The sequence below is a fragment of the Erythrolamprus reginae genome, chromosome 2, assembly GCF_031021105.1.
Source record: "Erythrolamprus reginae isolate rEryReg1 chromosome 2, rEryReg1.hap1, whole genome shotgun sequence".
Lineage (NCBI taxonomy): Eukaryota > Metazoa > Chordata > Lepidosauria > Squamata > Dipsadidae > Erythrolamprus > Erythrolamprus reginae.
Window position 1 is genome coordinate 194,547,745 of NC_091951.1, and position 22,809 is coordinate 194,570,553.

At 41.6% G+C, this 22,809-nt stretch overlaps 1 protein-coding gene across 4 annotated transcripts in view; it reads left to right on the forward strand.

Annotated features, from left to right (window-relative positions):
- NCKAP1L (NCK associated protein 1 like) overlaps positions 1 to 22,809 on the forward strand; it is a 134,576-nt gene that overhangs the window by 104,308 nt on the left and 7,459 nt on the right. For all 4 annotated transcript variants that reach the window (XM_070741000.1, XM_070741002.1, XM_070740999.1 and 1 more), the window contains 3 exons: positions 8,338 to 8,454; positions 13,186 to 13,295; positions 19,875 to 19,964. In XM_070741000.1, coding sequence (XP_070597101.1) covers positions 8,338 to 8,454; positions 13,186 to 13,295; positions 19,875 to 19,964 — 317 coding nt within the window. The remainder of the gene's footprint in view (positions 1 to 8,337; positions 8,455 to 13,185; positions 13,296 to 19,874; positions 19,965 to 22,809) is intronic.

The window sequence follows — 22,809 nt, forward strand, 5'->3', positions numbered from 1 at the left end:
TCACAGTGGCCGAAAGGACAGTAAACCGCAACAACAGATGAGCATGTAATACATTCAATGTAAACTGCTCCAAACTAGATTGCAGAAAATACCACTTCAGCAATAGAGTGATCAGCACCTGGAATGCAGTACCTGACTCTGTGGTTTCTTCCCCAAACCCCAAAAACTGTAACCTCAGATTGTCTACAGTGGACCTCTCCCCTTTTCTATGAGGTTTGTAAGGGGCGTGCATAAGCCCACCATTGTGCCTAGCGTCCCTGTCCTACTGTCCTCTTTTATCATTACTTTCTACTTATATTATGCTTATACAAACTGCAATCCTATACTTGTTCAACAAATGGATGGATGGATGGATGGATGGATGGATGGATGGATGGATGGATGGATGGATGGATGGATGGATAGATAGATAGATAGATAGATAGATAGATAGATAGATAGATAGGATAGGATAGGATAGGATAGGATAGGATAGATCATCATACCCCTCTTTACTGCATTTAAGCCAGCTTCTGGCAATTGCCTTGTTCTGTCCTTCATTTTGACACCCCGATGAAAGGTTTTCCTAATCCCTGTTCTGTATCTCTCTTGGTTTAGAATTTCAAAAATAAAAAATTACTACAATTTGTATTTTCCAAATGAAGGTAAATATACATGTCCCAGGATGTTACCAGATCCAATCCGAGTCAATTGCCAGAACTATAGGTTTATTCTTCCAAATTTTGGGACTTCTACTGGAGCCCATTCTCTCTCTCCAAAATGTATGCACTGAGCTGTTCTATGTAATGTATGTACGTGGTGTCTGGTTGTGTGTAGATTTTAGCTCTTAATTGGGGTATTGATAGCTGACTATTAAGTCATTGATTGTTGTTTCCTTGTGCCAATGTGCGCTCGGCTCCTAAGTACCTGATCCACTGGTGGTAAATCAGCACTCCTGTTGATTTACAGCGGCCCATTTCCCAGACTGCAATCAGTTCTCTAACTATTTTTGTTCCTGTTCAGCCTACAATCTAGTAGCTGCGTAATTGAATGCATGTCCTTGTTCATTGCAGTGTGAGGCTACCAATGAGTTAGGGTCTCCTCTTTTAACAGCTCATTCATGTTCTCGCAATCTGGTGGTTAGCTTCCTCCCTGTCCGTCCCGCATAGTTGCAGGGGCAATCCATGCAAGGAATATGTTAAATTACATTCAAGGTTTCTCCCATTTCCAAATTAACTTTGTAGTTTATGATTTGTCCTTGTATGGTAGCCTCTGGGCGGTGGGCTGTGTTCCACTGGCAGATGTTGGAAGCTGCATTGTACTGCTTCTGTTTTCTTCAGTTGAATAGAATAGAACTGGAAGGGACCCTGGAGGTCCTCTAGTCCAGTCCCTGTACTATTTCAGATAAGTGGCTGTCTAGTCTCTTAAAAACCTCCAGTGATGGAGCACCCTCAATTTCTGAAAGCAAGCTATTCTATTGTCTAATTGTTCTCACTGTTAGGAAGCTTCTGCACTTCTATTCTACTAGTTTTTCTCATCATTCCTATCACCCATTTCCTCCCATGTTGACTGTTTGACTGTAACTTGTTGCGTATATCCTAAGATTTTTATTAATATTGCTTCTTCATTGCTTACTTGACCCCTATGACAATCATTAAGTGTTGTACCACATGATTCTTGACAAATGTATATTTTATTTTATGTACACTGAGAGCATATGCACCAAGACAAATTCCTTGTGTGTCCAATCACACTTGGCCAATAAAAAATTCTATTCTATTCTATTCTCCTTAATTCCAGGTTGCTTCTTTCTTTGGTTAGTTTTTATTTATTTATTTATTGTTAGAGTTGAAAGGGACCATGTAGGTCATCAAGTCCAACCCCCTGCCTGAGCAGGAAATCCTATAGCACCCCAGCCAAATGGCAGTCCAATGTCATCTTGAAAATGTCCAGAGTTGGGCAGTTCACAACCTCCACAGGCAGGCTGTTCCATTGGTTGATCGCTCTGACCATCAGGAAGTTCTTCTTTATTTCCAGGTTGAATCTCTCCTTGGTCAGCTTCTAACCGTTGTTCCTCGTCCGGCCCTCTGGTGTCCTGGAAAATAGTGTGACCTCCTCTTGTCTATGGCAAACCCCCAAGTACCTGTAGACTGCTATCATGTCCCCCTGGTCCTCCTTTTTTCAAGGCTATCCATGCCCAGTTCCCACAATCTCTCTTCGTAAGTCTTGGTTTCTAGTCCCTTAATCATTTTGGTTGCTCTTTTCTGCACCTTCTGCAGAGTTACAATGTCTCTTTTGAAGTGTAGTTACTAACCATTTTTTCTTGTCCTGCCCTCTGGCACTTTGGAGAATAATTTCACCTCCTCTTCTTTTTGGCAGCCTTTCAAATACTGGAATACTGCTATCATGTCGCCCCTAATTCTTCTTTTCTTTAGACTAGCCAAATCTAAATCCCGCAGCCATTCTTCATGTGGTTCAGTCTCCAGGCCTTTAATCATCTTAATTGGTCTACTCTGAACTTTTCCCAAGGTCTCAACATCTTTTTTGTATTATGGTGACCAAAATTGATTGCAGTATTCCTGGTGTGGTCTTACTAGGGTTTTATAAAGCACTACTAATACTTCACATGATCTTGATTCTCCGTCCCTGTTTATATAACCCAGGGATAGAACGTCCCTCCAGCTTTGAGGAGAGTGCTCAATGTAACCCCAAACTCCCCCAGTACCTGACTGAACCTAATTTGAAAGTCTGCGGGCTTTTTTCCAGTCTATCTCAAGACTGTAATGAAATGCAGGCTCCATGTCTTAAGCATTCGGTCACTTTTCCTATTTCCCTTTTTCTTTCCTTTACCATTTTTTTCCTCTGTGAAAAATTCTGGAGAGCAATTTGAAAGCTTGCGTGCAATTTTGTGACCCTTTCTCAGAAAATAAGGAGATTTTGTGTAAGGATAATGCCTAATACGGTTCTCAGAAAGGGTTTAACTAAGGACAATATCTGATGCTGTGCTTGCTTATGCGGTTTTTTTCTGCATGAGGAAGTAAAGAATCTGTTTCAGGCTGAACTGCAAAACAGTGAATTTGATAGATCAGGGCTGCCATCTTCTTACAATCCTAATTGTCTTGAATATTTTCCTTTTTTCTGAGCTGTACAGTATTTGTATTAACCAAGCCAGTGTTTTTCAACCAGTGTGCCGTGGCACACTAGTGTGCCGCAGCACATGGTCAGGTGTGCCGCGAGAGGGGAGAGAGAAAGAGAGAGAGAAAGAGAAAGAAAGCAAGAGAGAGAAAGAAAGCGAGAGAGAGAGAAAGCAAGAGAGAGAGAAAGAGAGAGAAAGAGTGAGAAAGAAAGCGAGAGAGAGAAAGCAAGCAAGAGAGAGAGTGTGTGTTAGAGAAAGAAAGCAAGAGAGAGAGAGAAAGAAAGAAAGAGAGAGAGAGAAAAAGAGAAAGAGAGTGAGTGAGAGAAAGAAAGAAAGCAAGAAAGAGAGAGAAGGAGAGGAAGGGAGAAAGAGAGAGAAATGAGAAAAAAAGGGGAGAAAAAAGAGAAATGAGAAAATGATTGAGGCAGAGAATGAAAGGAAAGAGAGAGAAACAAAAGAGAGAGAGAAGTGACTCTTGATTTAAAGCATATGATAAAAAGCACCCAAAGAATAAAAGAGGAAAAAAACCCAGCCCTCACCTGTTTTTGGAAAGAATAAGAGAGAAACACACACACCCAGCCCTCACCTGTTTTTGGAAATGGTTCAAGAGTGTGTATATACACACACACAAGGGGGGATAATATGTATAGTGTCATTTTGTGTCATTTTGGTTGGTGGTGTGCCCCAGGATTTTGTAAATGTAAAAAAAGGTTGAAAATCACTGAACTAAGCGAGTTATTATTTTCCTAGCATGTTCTGCCATGCTTGCTTCAAGCTGAAAGAGTTTCAGTTTGAAGCTAGCATGGCAGACCATGCTAGGGAAATAATAACTCACTTAGTTGTATCACTAGACTTTGTTGTAGTTTGTTATGCATCTCGCTTTTGCCTAGGGTGACTCCCCACAATCTTCCTTCCTTCCTCTTCCTACTGGCTCAAGAAAGCAGTTATTTTTATTATTTTTTTCTCCACAATTTCCATTTTTATGTCAACACATATACCTTAAAATGTCAATAACATACATATTTATACATTTTTATTGAATATCAAAAATCAATACATGTATCCTGTTTCACACCTATTTTTATCCTGTTCATGTCTGTTTTCCTTCATTCTGTTACACTCCCCTCCTTCTATTTCTATCTTCTACCTTCTTACTCCTTCTCCCCCCTTCTACTTCCCTCCACTCCTTCTTCCTTCTCTTCACCTTTTTACTTCCTATTTCTCCTTCTTTACTACTCCCTGAATGCTTCTTGCCCTAATTCATCTCATATTTAGCAGACTGATGACATATGCCATACATTTTTAAACTAGCGGTGCCTCTTCTATAATCATTATATTTATATCTTTTCTGTACATATAACTCTTTATTCTAGTTATATGTTTCTCATCTGATGCTGCTTCTTCCAAACCTTGTTTTGTCTCCTGGCTCTACCACCAATTAATTTTTAATTTTATTCCCAATGTTTATGTGGCACCATTCAACCGAAGGCATCGCTTCCTGCCACAACAATTACATCCCCAACCCAATTGTGTAAGAAATCCTTTCCCCCTCTCCCCACATATATAGTACCATGATATGCTTGGTGTCAGCGTTCCAGAAGAACCAAACGCCTATAAAACACATTTTCTCAAATTTATTTATTTATTTATTTATTTATTCATTCATTCATTCATTCATTCATTCATTCATTCATTTGTCCAATACACAAATACATAGGAAGAAAAAATAGACAAAGTAAAAGTGAACTTACTTGGACTTCAGTAAGTGAATTTACTTGGATTTCAGTAAGGCATTTGATAAAATAGATCATAACTAGATAAAGCTGAAAAATGTGCGTTAGACAGCAACATCACCTGATGGATTCAAAACTGGCTAACCAAGTGCACTCAGTGCGTAGTGCTCAATGGAACTGTATCTACATGGAGGGAATTATACAATGGAGTACCCGAAGGCTCTGTTTTAGGCCCAGTATTCTTCAATATCTTCATCAATGACCTGGATGAAGGGATAGATGGGCAACTCATCAAATTTGCATATGACACCAAACTGGCAGGAATAGCCAACGCTCCAGAAGATAGGTGCAAAATACAGAAGGATCTTGACAAACTTGAACAATGAGCGCTATCTAACAAAATGAAATTCAATGGTGAAAAAAGTAAGGTTCTACATTTAGACAAGAAAAACAAAACGCACAGGCACAGTATATGTAGTACATTGCTCAACAGTAGTAACTGTGAGAGGGAGCTTGGAGTCCTAGTGGACAAGCATTTAAATATGAGCCAGCAGTGTGCAGCAGCTGCTAAAAAAGCCAACACAACAGTTCTAATCTGCATTAAGAGAGGGATAGAATCAAGATCATGTGAAGTGTTAATACTTTATAAGGCCTTGGTAAACCACACTTGGAATACTACATTCAGTTTTGGTCGCCACGATGCAAAAAGGATATTGAGAGACTAGAAAAAGTGCAGAGAAGAGCAACAAAGATGATCAGGGGACTGGAGGCTAAAACATATGAAGAACAGTTGCAGGAACTGGGCATGGCTTGTTTAATGAAAAGAAGGACCAGGGGGGACATGAGAGCAGTGTTCCAGTATCTCAGGGGTTGCCACAAAGAAGAAGGAGTCAACCTATTTTCTAAAGCACCTGAGGGTAGAACAAGAAGCAATGGGTGGAAACTAAACAAAGAAAGAAGTAACTTAGAACTAAGGAGGAATTTCTTGACAGTCATAACAGTTAATCAGTGAAGTAGCTTGCCTCCAGAAGTTGTGAATGCCCCAACACTGGAAGTTTTAAAGCAGATGTTGGATAACCACTTGTCTGAAGTATTGTAGGGTTTCCTGCCTAAGTAGGGAGTTGAAGACCTCCAATGTTCCTTCCAACTCTGTTGTTGTTATTATTATTAAGTGGGGAAGACCGCATTCTCAGGACATGTTGATGATAGCATAAGCTTTTTTTTAAAGGTACAACAGGATCTTCTTACATTGAGTTTCCCAAATGGAGGGCCTCCAGAGATATTAGCTTTTCATAATCCATAGCAGGTTTTCCATGGAAGTCCAACTCTGTTGTTGTTGTTGTTGTTGTTGTTGTGATGATGTTGTTGATGATGATGATGATCATCATCATCATCAAATTCCCATTTATTACAGTAGCTTTACTGACACATCTGGGAAAACCCAAATCTGAGAGTTCTGGGTTTTCTCTCAGTAAGTCAAAACCTGAAATCCACCCGTCCGTCACATGGTCTAATCACCATCTGTCCCAACTGGAGCCATTCTTTCAACCACTTCTCCTCCATGTGCAGGAACAAAAAGAAAAATGCTATTATGTTTAACTACAATACTAAATTTTCCCCCTCCTAATTTCTCAAGCACAAGAATGTAGCAGTGTGGAACCTTCTGATGCTAATATAGCTTCCAAAGCTGACACTTGGATTAAATTATGGTTTGTTGAACAGGGAACAAGAAAAAAAAAAACCTGAGATTTTCAAATGAGTGGATTTACATATTAGTCTCAAAAAGCACAATTCACATTAAAGTTCGGCAGGGCTTTTGAGCCAGGGGTGAAATTCAGCAGGTTCTGACATGTTCTGAGGAACCAGTAGTGGGAATTTTGAGTCAGCCCCACAGTGGAGATTTTTAAATATCCTTCCTCTGGAATGGGATGTGAATGGGGATTTTGTAGCATCCTTTTCCTGCCACGCTCACTAAGCCACAGAACCGGTAGGGGAAAATTTTGAATTTCGGCCCTGCTCTTTTTCCCTGAGGCTTCCTTGGCCTCCCTTTGCATAATATGGTGTCCTATCAAGGATTAATGGGGCCTGAAGAGGGCAATGTTGATATTCATTTTGCATTATGAACTGAATCAAATCAGCTTTCTCTTTCTTTTTTGCATATGCATGCTTACAAATATATAATTTGCTGCACCAGAAAGGCCCATTGGCCTCCCTTTCAGTCTAAGGAACACTAATGAGATGTGTAGGACTTACAGGGTGGTTTTTTTCCCCCTTCTCCATCTCTTCTGTCCTCCATACCACCACCTGTTATTCTAGCAGTGCCTTCTTTTAATTTCTTTCTTTATGATGCACATAAAAACAATTGCTGCCAACCTGCCTTCCATTGAGGACCTGTATACTGCACGAGTCAAAAGAGGGCGGGGAAAATATTTACTGACCCCTCACATCCTGGACACAAATTGTTTCAACTCCTACCCTCAAAACGTCGCTACAGAGCACTGCACAGCAAGACAACTAGACACAAGAACAGTTTTTCCCTGAATGCCATCACTCTACTAAACAAATAATTTCCTCAACACTGTCAGACTTTCTACTAAATCTGCACTTCTATTCTACTTTTTTTCCTCATCATTCCTATCACCCATTTCCTCCCATGTTGACTGTATGACTGTAACTTGTTCCTTATATCCTAAGATTTTTATTAATATTGCTTCTTCATTGCTTATTTGACCCCTGTGACAATCATTAAGTGTCGTACCACATGATTCTTGACAAATGTATATTTTATTTTATGTACGCTGAGAGCATATACACCAAGACAAATTCCTTGTGTGTCCAATCACACTTGGCCAATAAAAATCTATCTATCTATCTATCTATCTATCTATCTATCTATCTATCTATCTATCTATCTATCTATCTATCTATCTATGTGTTGATTGAAGCAGAGCTGAGCAGGGTCAGTTCGGTTCAGCTAGCCAGCTCCTTCCATCAGTTCATTTATTGGCCGGCCAGAACCACTATATAGATTTTTAATTATCCTTTTCTTGTTTTTCCCCCCTCCTTTTTTGGGGGTGGCGAGGAGCATGCCTTCTAAGCAGCTGAAGTGGAAAGGTGACTGCTAACATAAATCAGACTTATTTCTGATATCTCTTGGTGTACATCAGTGGTTCTCAATCTTGGGGGTCGAACGACCGTTTCACAGGGCTCGCCTAAGCCTATGCGAAAAGACAAATTTCCCATAGTGTTAGGAACTAAAGGTTCTATTCTGGCGCCTTGGAACATATTTTTACAATCCGACCAATCAGGCTTTTACAGTGGGGGTGTCCCTCTGATCTTACTGCCAATCAGCTTAAAGCTCTGTTGGGAGAATAAGCACTAGACATATGGTTGAGGGTCACCACAACATGAGGAACTGTAGGGGTCACGGCATTAGAAAGGTTGAGAACCACTGGTGTACATCATCCTTTTTTTTTGTCTCCCTGATAGAGAGCTCATCACCTGAGGAGGACTACAAGACAGCCTGCTTGCTCCTAGTCTTCATAGCTGTGTCTCTGCCACTCCTGGTCTCAGATCCTTCTTCTGTTTACCTCACCGAGATGGATGGTAAGAGACGTAATACCAGCAATGGAGCAAATGCTTGCTAATATACTTGTTTGCTGTCTTATCTGGTTTGTGTGACGTGTTAACTTGTACTGTATTTTGACTCAAGTTGCAGCAGTTTAATCATAAACAATCACTAAACAATGTCATTTGGCGGGGCCCAGGGGAAGAGCCTTCTCTGTGGCGGCCCCGGCCCTCTGGAACCAACTCCCCCCAGAGATTAGAATAGCCCCCACCCTCCTTGCCTTTCGTAAGCTCCTCAAAACCCACCTCTGCCGTCAGGCATAGGGGAATTAAGATAACCTTTCCCCCTAGGCTTCTACAATTTATGCATGGTATGTTTGTATGTATGATTGGTTTTATAACAAGGGTTTTTAGCTGTTGTAGTATTGGATTTTTACATTCTGTTTTTTGTCACTGTTGTTAGCCGCCCCGAGTCCACGGAGAGGGGCGGCATACAAATCCAATAAATAAACAAATAAACAAATAATCTGTATCCTGACTTGGGGTAGCTTCCTTATGGCTGCCATATTTTCAGATTGAAACATCTAGGGACCATCTCTCTTTTTTTGCCCTCTACTGGTTGTGTGGATTATGGCAGCCAAGTTGCGGAGGACTTATGCTTGCTTGCTTGCATATTTATTTAATTATTAAATTGGTATGTCTGCCTATCCCACAAGGAGAAGAACCCTATGAAAACAATAAACATGTGAAACACAGTCATTTTGAGCAGAGGTGGGGTGGGGAGAGAGAGAGAGGTTGATTTTCCGTCAGCAACATAGTATCTCAAGATGTCACCAGTCCCCTAAAGCTGCCAGACCTGATGGGGTCCAGAAAGTAAGAAGGGACAGATCTGTCCTCATTTCAGAGGGGAGAAGGTTCCGTAAGATTTTATTGATTGATTGATTGATTGATTGATTGATTGATTGATTGGATTTGTATGCCGCCCCTCTCTGTAGACTCGGGGCGGCTAACAACAGTAATAAAAAACATCATATAAATCCAATATTAAAACAACTAAATAACCCTTATTGTAAAACCAAACATCCCTACAGACAAACATAACATGCATAAATTGTAAAGGCCTAGGGGGAAAGAATATCTCAATTCCCCCATGCCTGACGGCAGAGGTGGCTTTTAAGGAGCTTATGAAAGGCATTACTACATAAGTAGAGTGTAAAAAATGTACAATATGCATATCTCTTTTGTCTTTCTGTATTTGGTTTTTATTGTATATATTTAAAAAATATTTATTGTATATATTTAAAAAATAAATAAATTTATTTAAAAAAAAAAAAAAAAGAAAGGCAAGGAGGGTGGGGGCAATTCTAATCTCCAAGGGGAGTTGGTTCCAGAGGGCCGGGGCCGCCACAGAGAAGGCTTTTCCCCTGGGCCCCGCCAAACCACATTGTTTTGTTGACGGGACCTGGAGAAGGCCCACTCTGTGGGACCTAACCGGTCGCTGGGATTCATGCGGCAGAAGGCGGTTTCGTAGATACCCTGGTCCGGTGCCATGAAAGGCTTTATAGGTGATGACCAACACTTTGAATTGTGAGTTGAGAAACAGGACCCAAAGCAAGCTTCTCTTGCCAGATCTAACGAGAAAAGCAATAGGAGAATACTTAATATAATATTCAAGGCACAGTCCAGGGTGATGACTAAATCTAGGATGAGATCTACACAATGGTTAAGCTTTGTCAAAGCTCTGAGAATGCAAGTATAGTCAGTCCTGCAGCTTCACTTCTCTTCACCCTACTTGGTTCCCTCCTCTTTCGCCACAGATGCCAGCAGGATCTGATTCAGTTACAGGGAACAGCTACCGGTAGAACAAAAATAAATGTTTGCAGATCTTGCCATCTGAGAATACCTGAAGTGCTAATTTCTCTTCTGAGTCCACTGGAGAAGGGCGGCCTAGAAATCAATAACTAACTAACTAACTAACTAACTAACTAACTAACTAACTTAATTAATTAATTAATTAATTAATTAATTAATTAATTAATTAATTAATTCTCTTCTGGTCGGACCAGGCCTCTGTTTGGAGGAAGTGATGGCCAGATAAGGGATAAAGTGAGATTTTCCTTTCCTTTCCCTGACAATCAGTTACAGGTAGTCCCTGATTTATGTCCCTGATTTATGACAACAATTTAGATCAACATTTCTGTTGTTAAGCCAGACATTCGTTAAATGCAGTTTTGCCCCATTTTAAGACCTTTCTTGCCCCAGTTGTTAAGTGAATCATTGCAGGCATTCATTTAGGAACACAGTTGTTAAGTGAAATTGGCTTCCCCGCTGACTTTGCTTGTCAGAAGGTCGCAACAGGGGATCACATGACTCCAGGGCACTGCCACCACCATAAATATGAGCCAGTTGCCAAGAGTCTGAATTTTGATCATGTTTTGCTACCGGTTCGCCTGCGCAGGCACACTCACAGAAGCATCCCAGAAGGGCCCACAGTTTCACTTTCATTTTAGCATGGCTTGCCTGCACTCTGGAATCAGCTGAGGGTCGGGAAGCTGCTAATCAGTTGCTGGTCTTAACAGGCTCTGCACTGTTTGCTGCAAGGAGGTAAATTGCTGGGAGGCAGAGGCCAAAGGGTAGGTGGGGCTACATTTGTTGAAGCAGCGGAAGTGATGTGCCAGTGTCTGGATGCTGTTGGGGCCTGGATGGGTGTCAACAGACTCAAACTCAACCCGGATAAGACAGAGTGGCTGTGGGTCCTGCCTCCCAAGGACAATTCCATCTGTCCGTCCATTACCCTGGGGGGGGGAATTATTGACCCCCTCGGAGAGGGTCCGCAACTTGGGCGTCCTCCTCGATCCACAGCTCACATTAGAGAACCATCTTTCAGCTGTGGCGAGGGGGGCGTTTGCCCAGGTTCGCCTGGTGCACCAGTTGCGGCCCTATCTGGACCAGGACTCATTGCTCACAGTCACTCATGCCCTCATCACCTCGAGGTTCGACTACTGTAATGCTCTCTACATGGGGCTACCTTTGAAAAGTGTTTGGAAACTTCAGATCGTGCAGAATGCAGCTGCGAGAGCAGTCATGGGCTTACCTAGGTATGCCCATGTTTCGCTATCACTCCGCAGTCTGCATTGGTTGCCGATCAATTTCCGGTCACAATTCAAAGTATTGGTTATGACCTTTAAAGCCCTTCATGGCATTGGACCAGAATACCTCCGAGACCGCCTCCTGCCGCACGAATCCCAGCGACCGATTAGGTCCCACAGAGTTGGCCTTCTCCGGGTCCCGTCAACTAAACAATGTCGGTTGGCGGGCCCCAGGGGAAGAGCCTTCTCTGTGGCGGCCCCGACCCTCTGGAACCAACTCCACCCGGAGATTAGAACTGCCCCTACTCTCCCTGCCTTCCGTAAAGTTCTTAAAACCCACCTTTGCCGTCAGGCATGGGGGCACTGAAACATCTCCCCCGGGCATGTATAATTTATGTATGGTATGCTTGTGTGTGTGTTTGTTAGTATATTGGGGTTCTCTTTTAAACTTTTTTTTAAATATTTAAATTATTTGGAGTTGTTACGATTTGTTTATGCCTTGTTGTGAGCCGCCCCGAGTCCACGGAGAGGGGCGGCATACAAATCTAAATAATAAATAAAATAAATAAATGCACCCAGGTTTTCACCCTCTTTTGGGGGATAAAAAGGGTGCATCTTATACTCCAAAAAATATGGTAGGTGCCTCCTCAAATTCTAAAGTCCTGTTGACCAAACAGAATATGGTTTTAATTTTGCAAAAGTACTGTACCTAGAATTCTTTCTGCAGTCTAAGAAGATCCCCCTCAAAACAGATGCAAAGAATTTCTACAGCCTTACAGGTAGTCCTCGATTTACAGCAGCTCATTTAGTGACCATTCATAATAACAACAGCACTGAACAAGGACTGTTTTTCACACTTAGGACCGTTCGGCATCCCCCTGGTCATGTGATTTACATACGGATGCTTGACAGCTGTCATATTTATGACAGTTGTAGTGTCCCAGGGTCATCCACCTTTTGCAATCTTCTGAGAAGCAAAGACAATGGGGAAACCGGATTCACTTAACAACCATATTACTAAGTTAACAACCTCAGTGATTTGCTTAACAAATGTAGCAAGACAAGTCATTAAAGGGGGCTGTTAGGAGGCTTGGCTATATCCTCACCCCCTGAAATATTGCCGACCCCCCTTAGTATTTTGGCGAAAGCCAAATAGCTGTAGTATGTCCAACATCACTAAGAATTGTTTGTTTGTTTGTTTGTTTGTTTGTTTGTTTGTTTGTTTGTTTGTTGAATTTAAAGTCTGTCCTTCTCCTAGCGGACTCAGGGTGGCTTACAAGAATAAAATATTAACAAAGATTAAAATACTACAGTCCATAAGTTAAAAAGAAGTAATAAAATAAAATAAAACCCAGTATAAATAACATTCAGTCATCCTTCATTCATAACTACTGGCTGGAGCGAAGACTATCGCTCACAGCCCCAGGCCAGATGGCATAAATGTGTCTTTAACGCCTTCCAGAAGTCGAGGAGAGTGGGGGCAGTACCAATCTCTGGAGGGAATTGGTTCCAGAGGACCGGGGCTGCAATAGAGAAGGCCCTTCCCCACAGTCCCGCCAGTCAGCATTGCTTAGTTGATGGGACCTGGAGAAGGCCAACTCTGTGCGATCTAAGTAGTCGCTGGGAATACCATGCTCCACTATATTGATTGAATCCAACTGTTGCTACTTCTTTGCTACAGGTTATAGAAACAATATCCACTGCCTTGCCAAAGCTATCATCCAGGTGTCAGCTGCCCTATTCACCATCTACAACAAAAATATTGAGAGCCATCTGAAGGAATTCTTGGTTGTGAGTTGTCTTGATTTTTCCTGCATGTGTTATTCCTCCATGAGTTTTCAGGGCTCCCCAAGTCTCCTTTATTTCTCTAGATCAGTACAACTATGTTTGTAAGCATTAGGAGGCCATAGCTTAAATCAGAGGTCTTCAAACCTGGCAATTCCACAATCCACAATCTTGTGATATCCTTGTGGAGTTGATATCCACAAGTCTCAAAGTTCCCAAGTTTGAAGACCTCTGACTTAAATGGAGAACAAAGGTCCTCCGATTGTAAACCATTTCCCTCTCCTCTCCTTTTTCCACATTACTTTTTAAAAAACGTTTTTCTTCCTGTCAAAATTTGTATTGATTTTATTCTTTCAAAAATAACCCAAGGGCTACCTTTTGCTGGGGCTTAATTTAAAAATCAAATGAAAACATGTCTGTTGCATAACAAAATATTTTCAATGTTATTAATCTTTTAAAAAACACTCTCGCATATCATCATCTGAAACATCGGAGCATGGCAATTCATTTTCATGAATGCTGTTTTGAATGATTTTTTGAAAAATCATTCTGGGAAACAGAGACCCAAATGTTCTAGCAAATATACAGCAATGTATGACTCAAGATACTGCATTTGTGCTATGGGCCATTCTTTTCTCTTGTACACAATGGTCATTATCGATGTCATTTTTTCTAAAAAGGCAACATCTGAATTGCTCCCTTTGTTCTCACCTTGCATCCACTTTTGGTTTACTCTACAGAAAATTGATGGTTTGTTTGTTTCTTTTTATTTCTACTGCTGTGAAAGTAATTTGTATACTGAGAAAGTACCGTAATTTCTCTTTCATTTGCTGCAGAAAGATGGAGAGAAATTGTATTAAGTCAGATTTAAGGCTGATAATGATGATTGCATCTTAAAAAGTATGTTCAATGCGACAAAAATTATATATACATCTAATTTTTATGGTTGGGTTGATCTACATTTGTCAATCAACTTCATTTATTTTTTTTAAGGAAATATATTTCAAATTGTATATATATTCCTATAATGACTTTTGCTTAATATTGTATGTCCAGTCATCGTAACCTGTTCAATATTGCTTAGAGCAGTACTGTATGTGAAAAACAATGGTAGCATAGACAGACTAGCCAGGATTAAAACAAAAATCCAAAAGACACATCTTTATTCTCTACCTGAAGATTTACCAAATGGTGGGCATATTCAGGCTTTCAAGTTTCACCGTTTTCTTCATTAATCAAAGTTATTAAAAATCCAGGGGATTGAAGTGAAAGCTAGATCTATACTGTGCATGTTAAGAACAATTTGATTTTACCTCTCACTCATTTCTCTTATTTGGAATCATCTTGCCTGATAAGGAATTCTTAAACACTTGAACGTGTGCAACTAATTTTTAAATTTTCAGTTGCCGTCATAAAAATATTGCTTCAAGAAGAGCTTGGGCCTTTCTGGTGGCTGTTATCTCTTGTTCACAGCCGGCCATTCTCTTTTGGTTTTCCTTAAGCTCATATGTCTTTCTGATAAGAAACCTACGTTAAAGTCCTGCTTCCTTCCGATTTGCGAAAGGAAGAAATTTCATGCAGTTCACGCTCAGAAACATTACCTCTCACAGTCCCAACATTCGGGCTCCTACTTGGTAAAAAGAAAACAAGGGAATGGAGAGGTCCGACTAAAGCATCTTGAGATTTTTCCAGTTGTCAAAACTGGACACACATTTGCAAACTGGACGAGACTGCCTGCTATCCCTAATTCAGGGACCAGTTCCAGGGTCTTGAAAGTTCTCCTTGGCCAGAGGCATTTCTCCTTGCTAATATTTCAAGTGACTCACTTTTTGCGCAACTGTATAATCCCACACAAATGTTAAAAAGAAACAAAAACAAAAGGTAAGCCCACCAGCTATTAGTGATGGATAGAGGTGCCACTCAACACGATTGCTTCCTTCTTTCTGGCCTCTGGGAATCAGTATATATCTGTTGATTGGATACCATTGGCAGGTTGCAGTTTCTCTTTGTCAACTGAAAGGAGGCCATGGAAATGGGGAAGGAAATTGTGGGCGCTGGGCTTCTTCTCTATAGTTGATGCCACACCAAAATGTTGTCACAAATGACATCATCCAACAACATTTTGGTGTGGCATCAATTGTAGAGAAGATGAGAGCAAGCCGGATGCATTAGTATTTATTTATTTTATTTATTTATTCAATTTTTATGCCGCCCTTCTCCTTAGACTCAGGGCGGCTTACAAAATGTTAGCAATAGCACTTTTTAACAGAGCCAGCCTATTGCCCCCACAATCCATGTCCTCATTTTACCCACCTCGGAAGGATGGAAGGCTGAGTCAACCTTGAGCCGGTGATGAGATTTGAACCGCTGACCTTCAGATCTACAGTCAGCTTCAGTGGCCTGCAGTACAGCACTCTACCTGCTGCGCCACCCCTGCTCCTGTATGGACACGTTCTGAGAGCAACACCTTCCACCATTGCCAAGACTGCCTACCAACTCGAAGTCAATAGCTGGCAACCTCGTGGGCACCCAAAACAGAGATAGGAAGACACCATCAACAAAGATATGCAAGCCATATCTTTGGGCAAGCCATATCCATGGGCTTGTGCCCTGGAGACATAGCTGACCATGCAAAGTAATGTTCAATGATCCGAAATGCAAACCCTGAACTTGTGGGAATATGTTAGGAAGAAGAAGAGGACTGGGCAATTAGCTTTATTATACAGTCCCTGAGCAGGCACCTTGCAGGTAAATGTTGATACCCTTTCCCCCAGGAGACTGCAATTCAACAGGGAAAGCACAGTAGAGGAAAATTCTTCACCAGTTGAGTCTCTCTCTGTTGTGAAACCCTTAAAACATGTCCTTCCCCCACCTCATGAGCTGGTATGCTTTCTAAAATTATTTCAGGATATAAGACAAGATTACTCCTTGAAGAGGAGTAAATCAAGTAAATCAAGTAAAAAGCATTATAACAAAGGTGCTTTTTTCAAGAGGCAACTGGACTTTCTTGATGTTGAGGCCACCTGGAGATTTATCTGTTGTCATCAGGGTCACCTGAGTAGTGCTAATGGGTGGTGGAGCCTTCTTGGAACTGCGGAAAGGACTGTGCAGATAGATGATGTTATATCACTCCACCTCGTTTGGGAGAAGGAAGTTCAATGTTGACATAGATGGCCTCTTTGACCCATTTTTCAAACCAATGGTCCTCTCTGTCCAAAATGTGGACTTTGCTGTCTTCAAGAGAGTGGCCTTTGTCATTCAAATGGACTGTGAATCTAGTCCCGAGGGCTTTGTTCTCCTATGTTTTGCCACTTCATAAATGCAAACCATCCGGTCAGAGCTGAAGAAGCTTCTTGGATGAGAAGCAAAATATCTTCAAAGAGAAACCAGAAAGTCCAGTTGCCTCTTGGAAAAAAAGCACCTTAGGGACAGCCATGACCTGGATGATTGAGAATCTCCCTAAACGTTTAGAAATGCGTTAGTTTTTAACAGATTAAATTTATATATATGTCACACAAACAGAAAAGTAAAAGAGTAAACCCCATACCTCGGAAGGCTGGAAGGCTGAGTCAACCTTGAGCCAGTGATGAGATTTGAACCGCTGACCTATAGATCTACAGTCAGCTTTAGTGGCCTGCAGTACAGTACAGCACTCTACCTGTTGTGCCACCCCGGCTCTAATATAATAATGATAATAATAATAATAATAATAATAATAATAATAATAATAATAATAATAACAACAACAACAACAACAACAACAACAACAATAATACTCTGTAAAAAAACAGATGAAACAATCGATCACATACTCAGCTGCTGCAAAAAGATCGCACAGACTGACTACAAGAATAGACATGATGCTGTGGCACAGGTGATCCACTGGAACTTGTGCCGGAACTACCATTTCCCAGTGGCAAAGAACTGGTAGGATCATAAGTCTGAAAAAGTGCTCGAAAATGAGGAAGCAAAACTACTGTGGGACTTCCGACTTCCCACTGACCGAATTCTGAAGCATAACACACCAGACATTGTGATCGTGGAGAAAAAGAAAGTATGGATCATCGACATCGCAATCCCAGGAGACAGCAGAATTGAGGAGAAGCAGCTAGAGAAATTAGTGAAATACGAATATCTAAAAATCGAGCTGCAACGACTCTGGCATAAGCCAGTGAAAGTGGTCCCAGTGGTACTTGGCACGCTGGGTGCAGTACCAAAGGATCTCAGCGGACATTTGAAAACCATCGGAATTGACAAAATCCCCATCTGTCAATTGCAAAAGGCCGCTTCACTGGGATCGGCAAACATAATTCGCCGCTACATCACGCAGTCCTAGGTGCTTGGGAAGCGCCCGACTGGTGATGAAAGACGAAATCCAGCATAGTGATCTCGTTTGCTGTGTTGTACTGACATAATAATAATAATAATAATAATAATAATAATTATTATTATTATTATTATTATTATTATTATTATTATTATTATTATTATTATTGATTAGATTTATATGCTGCCCCTCTCCGCAGATATATTTTGTTTTTAATTCTGTACACTGCCCTGAGTCCTGAGTCCACTGGAGAAGGGCAGCCTATTGATGTCACATGCTTATTAGATCCATGTCCCTTGTTTAAAGCTTCATAGGAGGTGACAAGTGGCTGGTTGCCTGTTATGGTAAATTCATCCTTGAAAGAGAGGGTGGTTTTTCCTGCCTTGAAGGAGTCAGTGGCGTGCCTCCTCTGCAAGACGCTATCACTTGATCCAATAATTCTGGATAATTTTCATTTAATTTAGCATTCTGTTTTGGGGGCAGTTGTTAAGAAAGGGCTTCAGAAGGTCCTTGAGCAGACAGATAACACAAACCATCTTCAGACAGTCTTCAGGCCAAGACAGAGTACAGACACAGTGTGGGATCCCCTTGTTGGTAAAGTGCGGATGGAAATGATAAAAGTTGTCTCCATTCTTCTTGAACTCTTAGTCAGTGTATCAGTCGTGACATTCATCTGGACTACATATAAGGCTTGGGAATAAGAGTCATGGTGCTGCTGTGATTGTCCTGCTTCTATTTGGTGTTGACAAGCGGAGAGAGGTCCAGCCGGGGCCTGTGATTTGTGGGTTGCCTCGGGGCTCTATTCAACCTCTGCATGAAACTGCTGGGTCAGGTCAAGAAATAACAGGAGGTCAGGCATCATCAGACGATCCACAGAAGCATTAGCAGTTAGAGGCGACTCTTGATATGCCTGCGTAACACTTCCACTACTCCAGCTTCATTAGTTATCAGTTAAGTGCTGAATGCAATTCAGGATGCTTGCTTATCAATTATGAACCCAGAATAACTTTGTATGCCACCCCGAGTCTGCGGAGAGGGGCGGCATACAAATCTAAATAAATAAATAAACTTTATTGTCACTTTAAATATACACTAGTCGGCATATAATAAAATGAAATTTTGTTGCAATCAGCTCTGAATGGGTCATCACCTCCAATATACACTACATAAATAAAATTTTAAAAAATGTGTATACCCACATATATTAAATGACACAGAAAACAACACAGTCTCCATTGAATGCATACATGTACATGGCGAGAAAAACAAATCTTGCGAGTTTACCAGATGGATGGTACAAGGAAAAAAGCTGTTATAGAATCTGGTATTCCTGCTAGAAATAATTTGAAACCTTCTCCCAAAGGGGAGACACAGAAACACCCTAAAGTAGGTGTGTGGGGTCTAACAATGCTAGGAGCTCCAAGCATATAGCATTTGTAAGTAGTATCCTGAATAACAGGAAGCGAGCTGCCTGTAATGTTCTCAACTGTCCTTACCACTCTCTGTATGGACCTTCTAACTGAGGCACTGCCACCACCAAAGCAGTTTGTTGAGATGCTCTAATGTCCTATCATTTCTGCTCACCATGTAAAATCCAGTATGCTAGGAATGGACTGAATCTCATTCTTTAAGCAATCTAATCTGATAGGACGTAGAAAACATACCTGCTCTTTGGAATACTCAGACATTTAATATCTCCCAACCAACACAGGCTTTTTCATTATCCCTGAAAACCTATTATACTTCCTCAAGCTCTGGGATAGGTTGGGGTGTGCCCAGCTAATGAGCAGTATCTCTTTAGTTATATGTCTATTCCTCCACTACATTTATTCTTATGTTATTTCTTTTGTGTTTTAGGTACTGTATCTATTTTTAATCTTTGCACCACCCAAAGTCAGTGCTAAATTGTACGGCTTTATAAATCTAAATTACAAATAAATAAAATGTCCACTTCTGATTGTGGTTTCCATCTCAAAATAAATGGAACAAACATTGTAGCTATGCTTGGTCTTTAAAACAGGGAGATGGATTATCTTTTGTTTAAGCAAGAGTGTATTTTGTAGCCTACCAAAATAATTTCAATATCATGTTCTGTGAGGTCTAATAATTTCCTCAACTTGATCAGTACTCTCTTTCGGAAAAGAGTTTAGACCTGCAGTTTACATTTTAATCATTTCAATTAAACCTCATAGCTCTTGTTTTTTATTATCATTGGAAAACTGGCTCACGTTTTGTTATCTTTCCTTTATATCCCTTAGCTGGCTTCTGCTAGCATCTCACAGGGAGGGCAAGAAGTTGATCGGATGAAAGCCAAGAACTGGGAGTCCATCTCATTGCTCCTGTACTTGGTGAGTATCTTAAAGGTTAGACTTTTAGATGTGTGTTTCTTTTATATTGTGCTTCAAATAATTGAGAATCAGATTAGATTGCTTTATTTTTTGCCCCTAAGGTAATATCTAGACACAGAAATAAAAAATTGTAAGGCAGAAGTGAGTAGTTTGTGACCTGCAAAATGTGTTCAACCATGTCCCAGCAATTAAAACTAATACAAATAATGGTGAAGGGTGGTGGTTGAGGTATAATAGCTGGCAGGCCAGACAATCCTTATCTGTAAGCTAAAAGCACAAGTTTGTAGAGACCAGGAGTGAAATCTGATTGAACATTGGAATGGAATGTCACTTTAAATGTAAACTAATCAGCATACATTAAAATGAAATTTTGTTGCTCACAAAATATAACCATTATGCATATACACACATGCAAACATGCACACATATCTGACACAGAAAAATATCACAGTCGAGTTTGGATGTACAGTGATCCCCCGATTATCGCGAGGGTTCCGTTCCAGGACCCCTCGCGATGATCGGTTTTTCGCGAAGTAGCGGTGCGGAAGTAAAAACACCATCTGCGCATGCACAGATGGTGTTTTTACTTCCGCCGCAACAGCGAGGAGCCGAAGATTGGGGTTTCCCCGCCGCCCAAGCAAACTCCTCGCTGCTGCCGCGCCCGCCGCTTGTCCGCCCGCCGCTTGTCCGCCGCCTGTCTGCCCGCGCGCCCGCCCTTCGCCCGCCCACGCCGTTCGCTCGCGCCGCTTCCCAGCTGAGTCCTGAAGCGAACTTCCGCATTTGGCTTCAGGACTCAGCTGGGAAGCGGCGCTGGGGTTTCCCCGCCGCCCACGCAAACTCCTCGCTGCTGCCGCGCTCACCGCTTGTCCGCCCGCCGCTTGTCCGCCGCCTGTCTGCCCGCGCGCCCTTCGCCCGCCCTTCGCCCGCCCACGCCGTTCACTCGCGCCGCTTCCCAGCTGAGTCCTGAAGCGAACTTCCGCGTTTGGCTTCAGGACTCAGCTGGGAAGCGGCGCTGGGGTTTCCTCGCCGCCCACGCAAACTCCTCGCTGATGCCCGCCGCTCGCCCTCCCGCCAGCAAGAGGGGGAAGACCCATGGAAGCTGCCCAGCAGCTGATCTGCCCGGCGCCATCTACGCATGCGTGGCCATAGAAAAAAGGGCGCACATGCGCAGATGGTGTTTTTACTTCCGGGTTGAAAAATCGCGATATAGCCTTTCGCAATGATCAGGATCGCGAAACTCAGGGGATCACTGTATACATATACATGGCGAGAAAAACGAATCTTGTGAGTTTGCCAGACAGATGGCATAGGGAACAAAGCTATTACAAATCTGGTAGTCCTGCTAGAAACTTCCTCCCAGAAGGGAGCAACAGCAATAGACTGTGAAGTAGGTTTGTAGGGTCTCTAACAATGTTTTGAGCTCTAAGCACATAGCGCTTGTAAGCAGTATCCTGAATAATGGGAAGTGAGATTCTTATAATGTTCTCAGCTGTCCTTACTACTCTCTGCGTGGGCCTTCTATCTACAACTACGTCACCTCTGAACTGATCTAACCATAATTCACAAAATCATAAACCAAAATGTCCTCCCTGTTAATGACTACTTCACCTTCAACCGCAACAACACACAAGCAAGTAATAGATTCAAACTAAATTTAAATCACTCCAAACTAGACAGCAGAAAATACTACTTCAGCAATAGAGTGATCAACGCCTGGAATGCACTACCTGATTCTGTGGTTTCTATTCCTAACCCCAAAACCTTTAACCTTAGACTATCTACAATTAACCTCTCCCCATTTCTAAGAGGTCTGTAAGGGGCCTGCATAAGCGCACCATCGTGCCTAACGTCCCTATACTACTGTCCTACTATTTGTCTTCTTTTATCATTACTTTTTATGTTATGTTTATATGTTTATATTAACTACTATCCTATACTTGATTAACAAAAAAATTAAAATGAAATAAAAATATCCGAGGCACTGTTGCCAACAAACCAAACTATGGATTTTGTTAAAATGCTCTTAATCATGCCTCTGTAAAAAGTGGCCAGGATATAAGGAGAAAGATGTGCTCTCCTCATGTGAAGCCAGAAATGAAATGCTGGTTTGCACTCTTCACTAAAGATAACATATGAAGAGACCAAGACAGATTGTTATCTGGACCCCCATAATATTTAATACCATTGACCACCTTCGTAGCTGCAGCCTTGATACAAAGTGGAACATGACTATGTTGGCAATTTCTAAAATCTACAATGATCTCCTTTGTTTTGTTAACATTCAAAGCCAGGCTATTTTTAAAAAATTAACATTATTAGTGGCACAGTGCAGGTTACGTACTTCTGCTGATTGCCGACTGCCGGCGGTTTGATTCTCACTGGTTCAAGGTTGACTCAGCCTTCCATCCTTCCGAGGTGGGTAAAATGAGGACCCAGATGGTTGGGGGGAATATGCTCATTCTGTAAACCACTTAGAGGGCTGTAAAGCGCTGTAAAGTGGTATATAAGTCTAAGTGCCATTGCTATTTTTCTAAGAAATATCATCAGACCCACCATGGTTGGTTGGTTGTTTTTTCCTCTCCCCTCCTTCTTTCCTTTTGCATCTTGCCTGTGAAAGTGTCATCTTCCCAAAACTCTTAGAAAAGCTGTGAAGCTTTAGAGGACACTAATAATCATGAAAAATATTGTTGAGAATCACATACCTTCATATTTCTATGTAAGGATTTGTCTGTGTATGCATTGGCATCCTTCAGTCTCGAAAGATCATGGTATCATTCTCTGAACAGATGGGTAGGTTAGTATGGAGGAAACACTGTTACCCAAGCAGCAGATCCCCCCTCTCCAC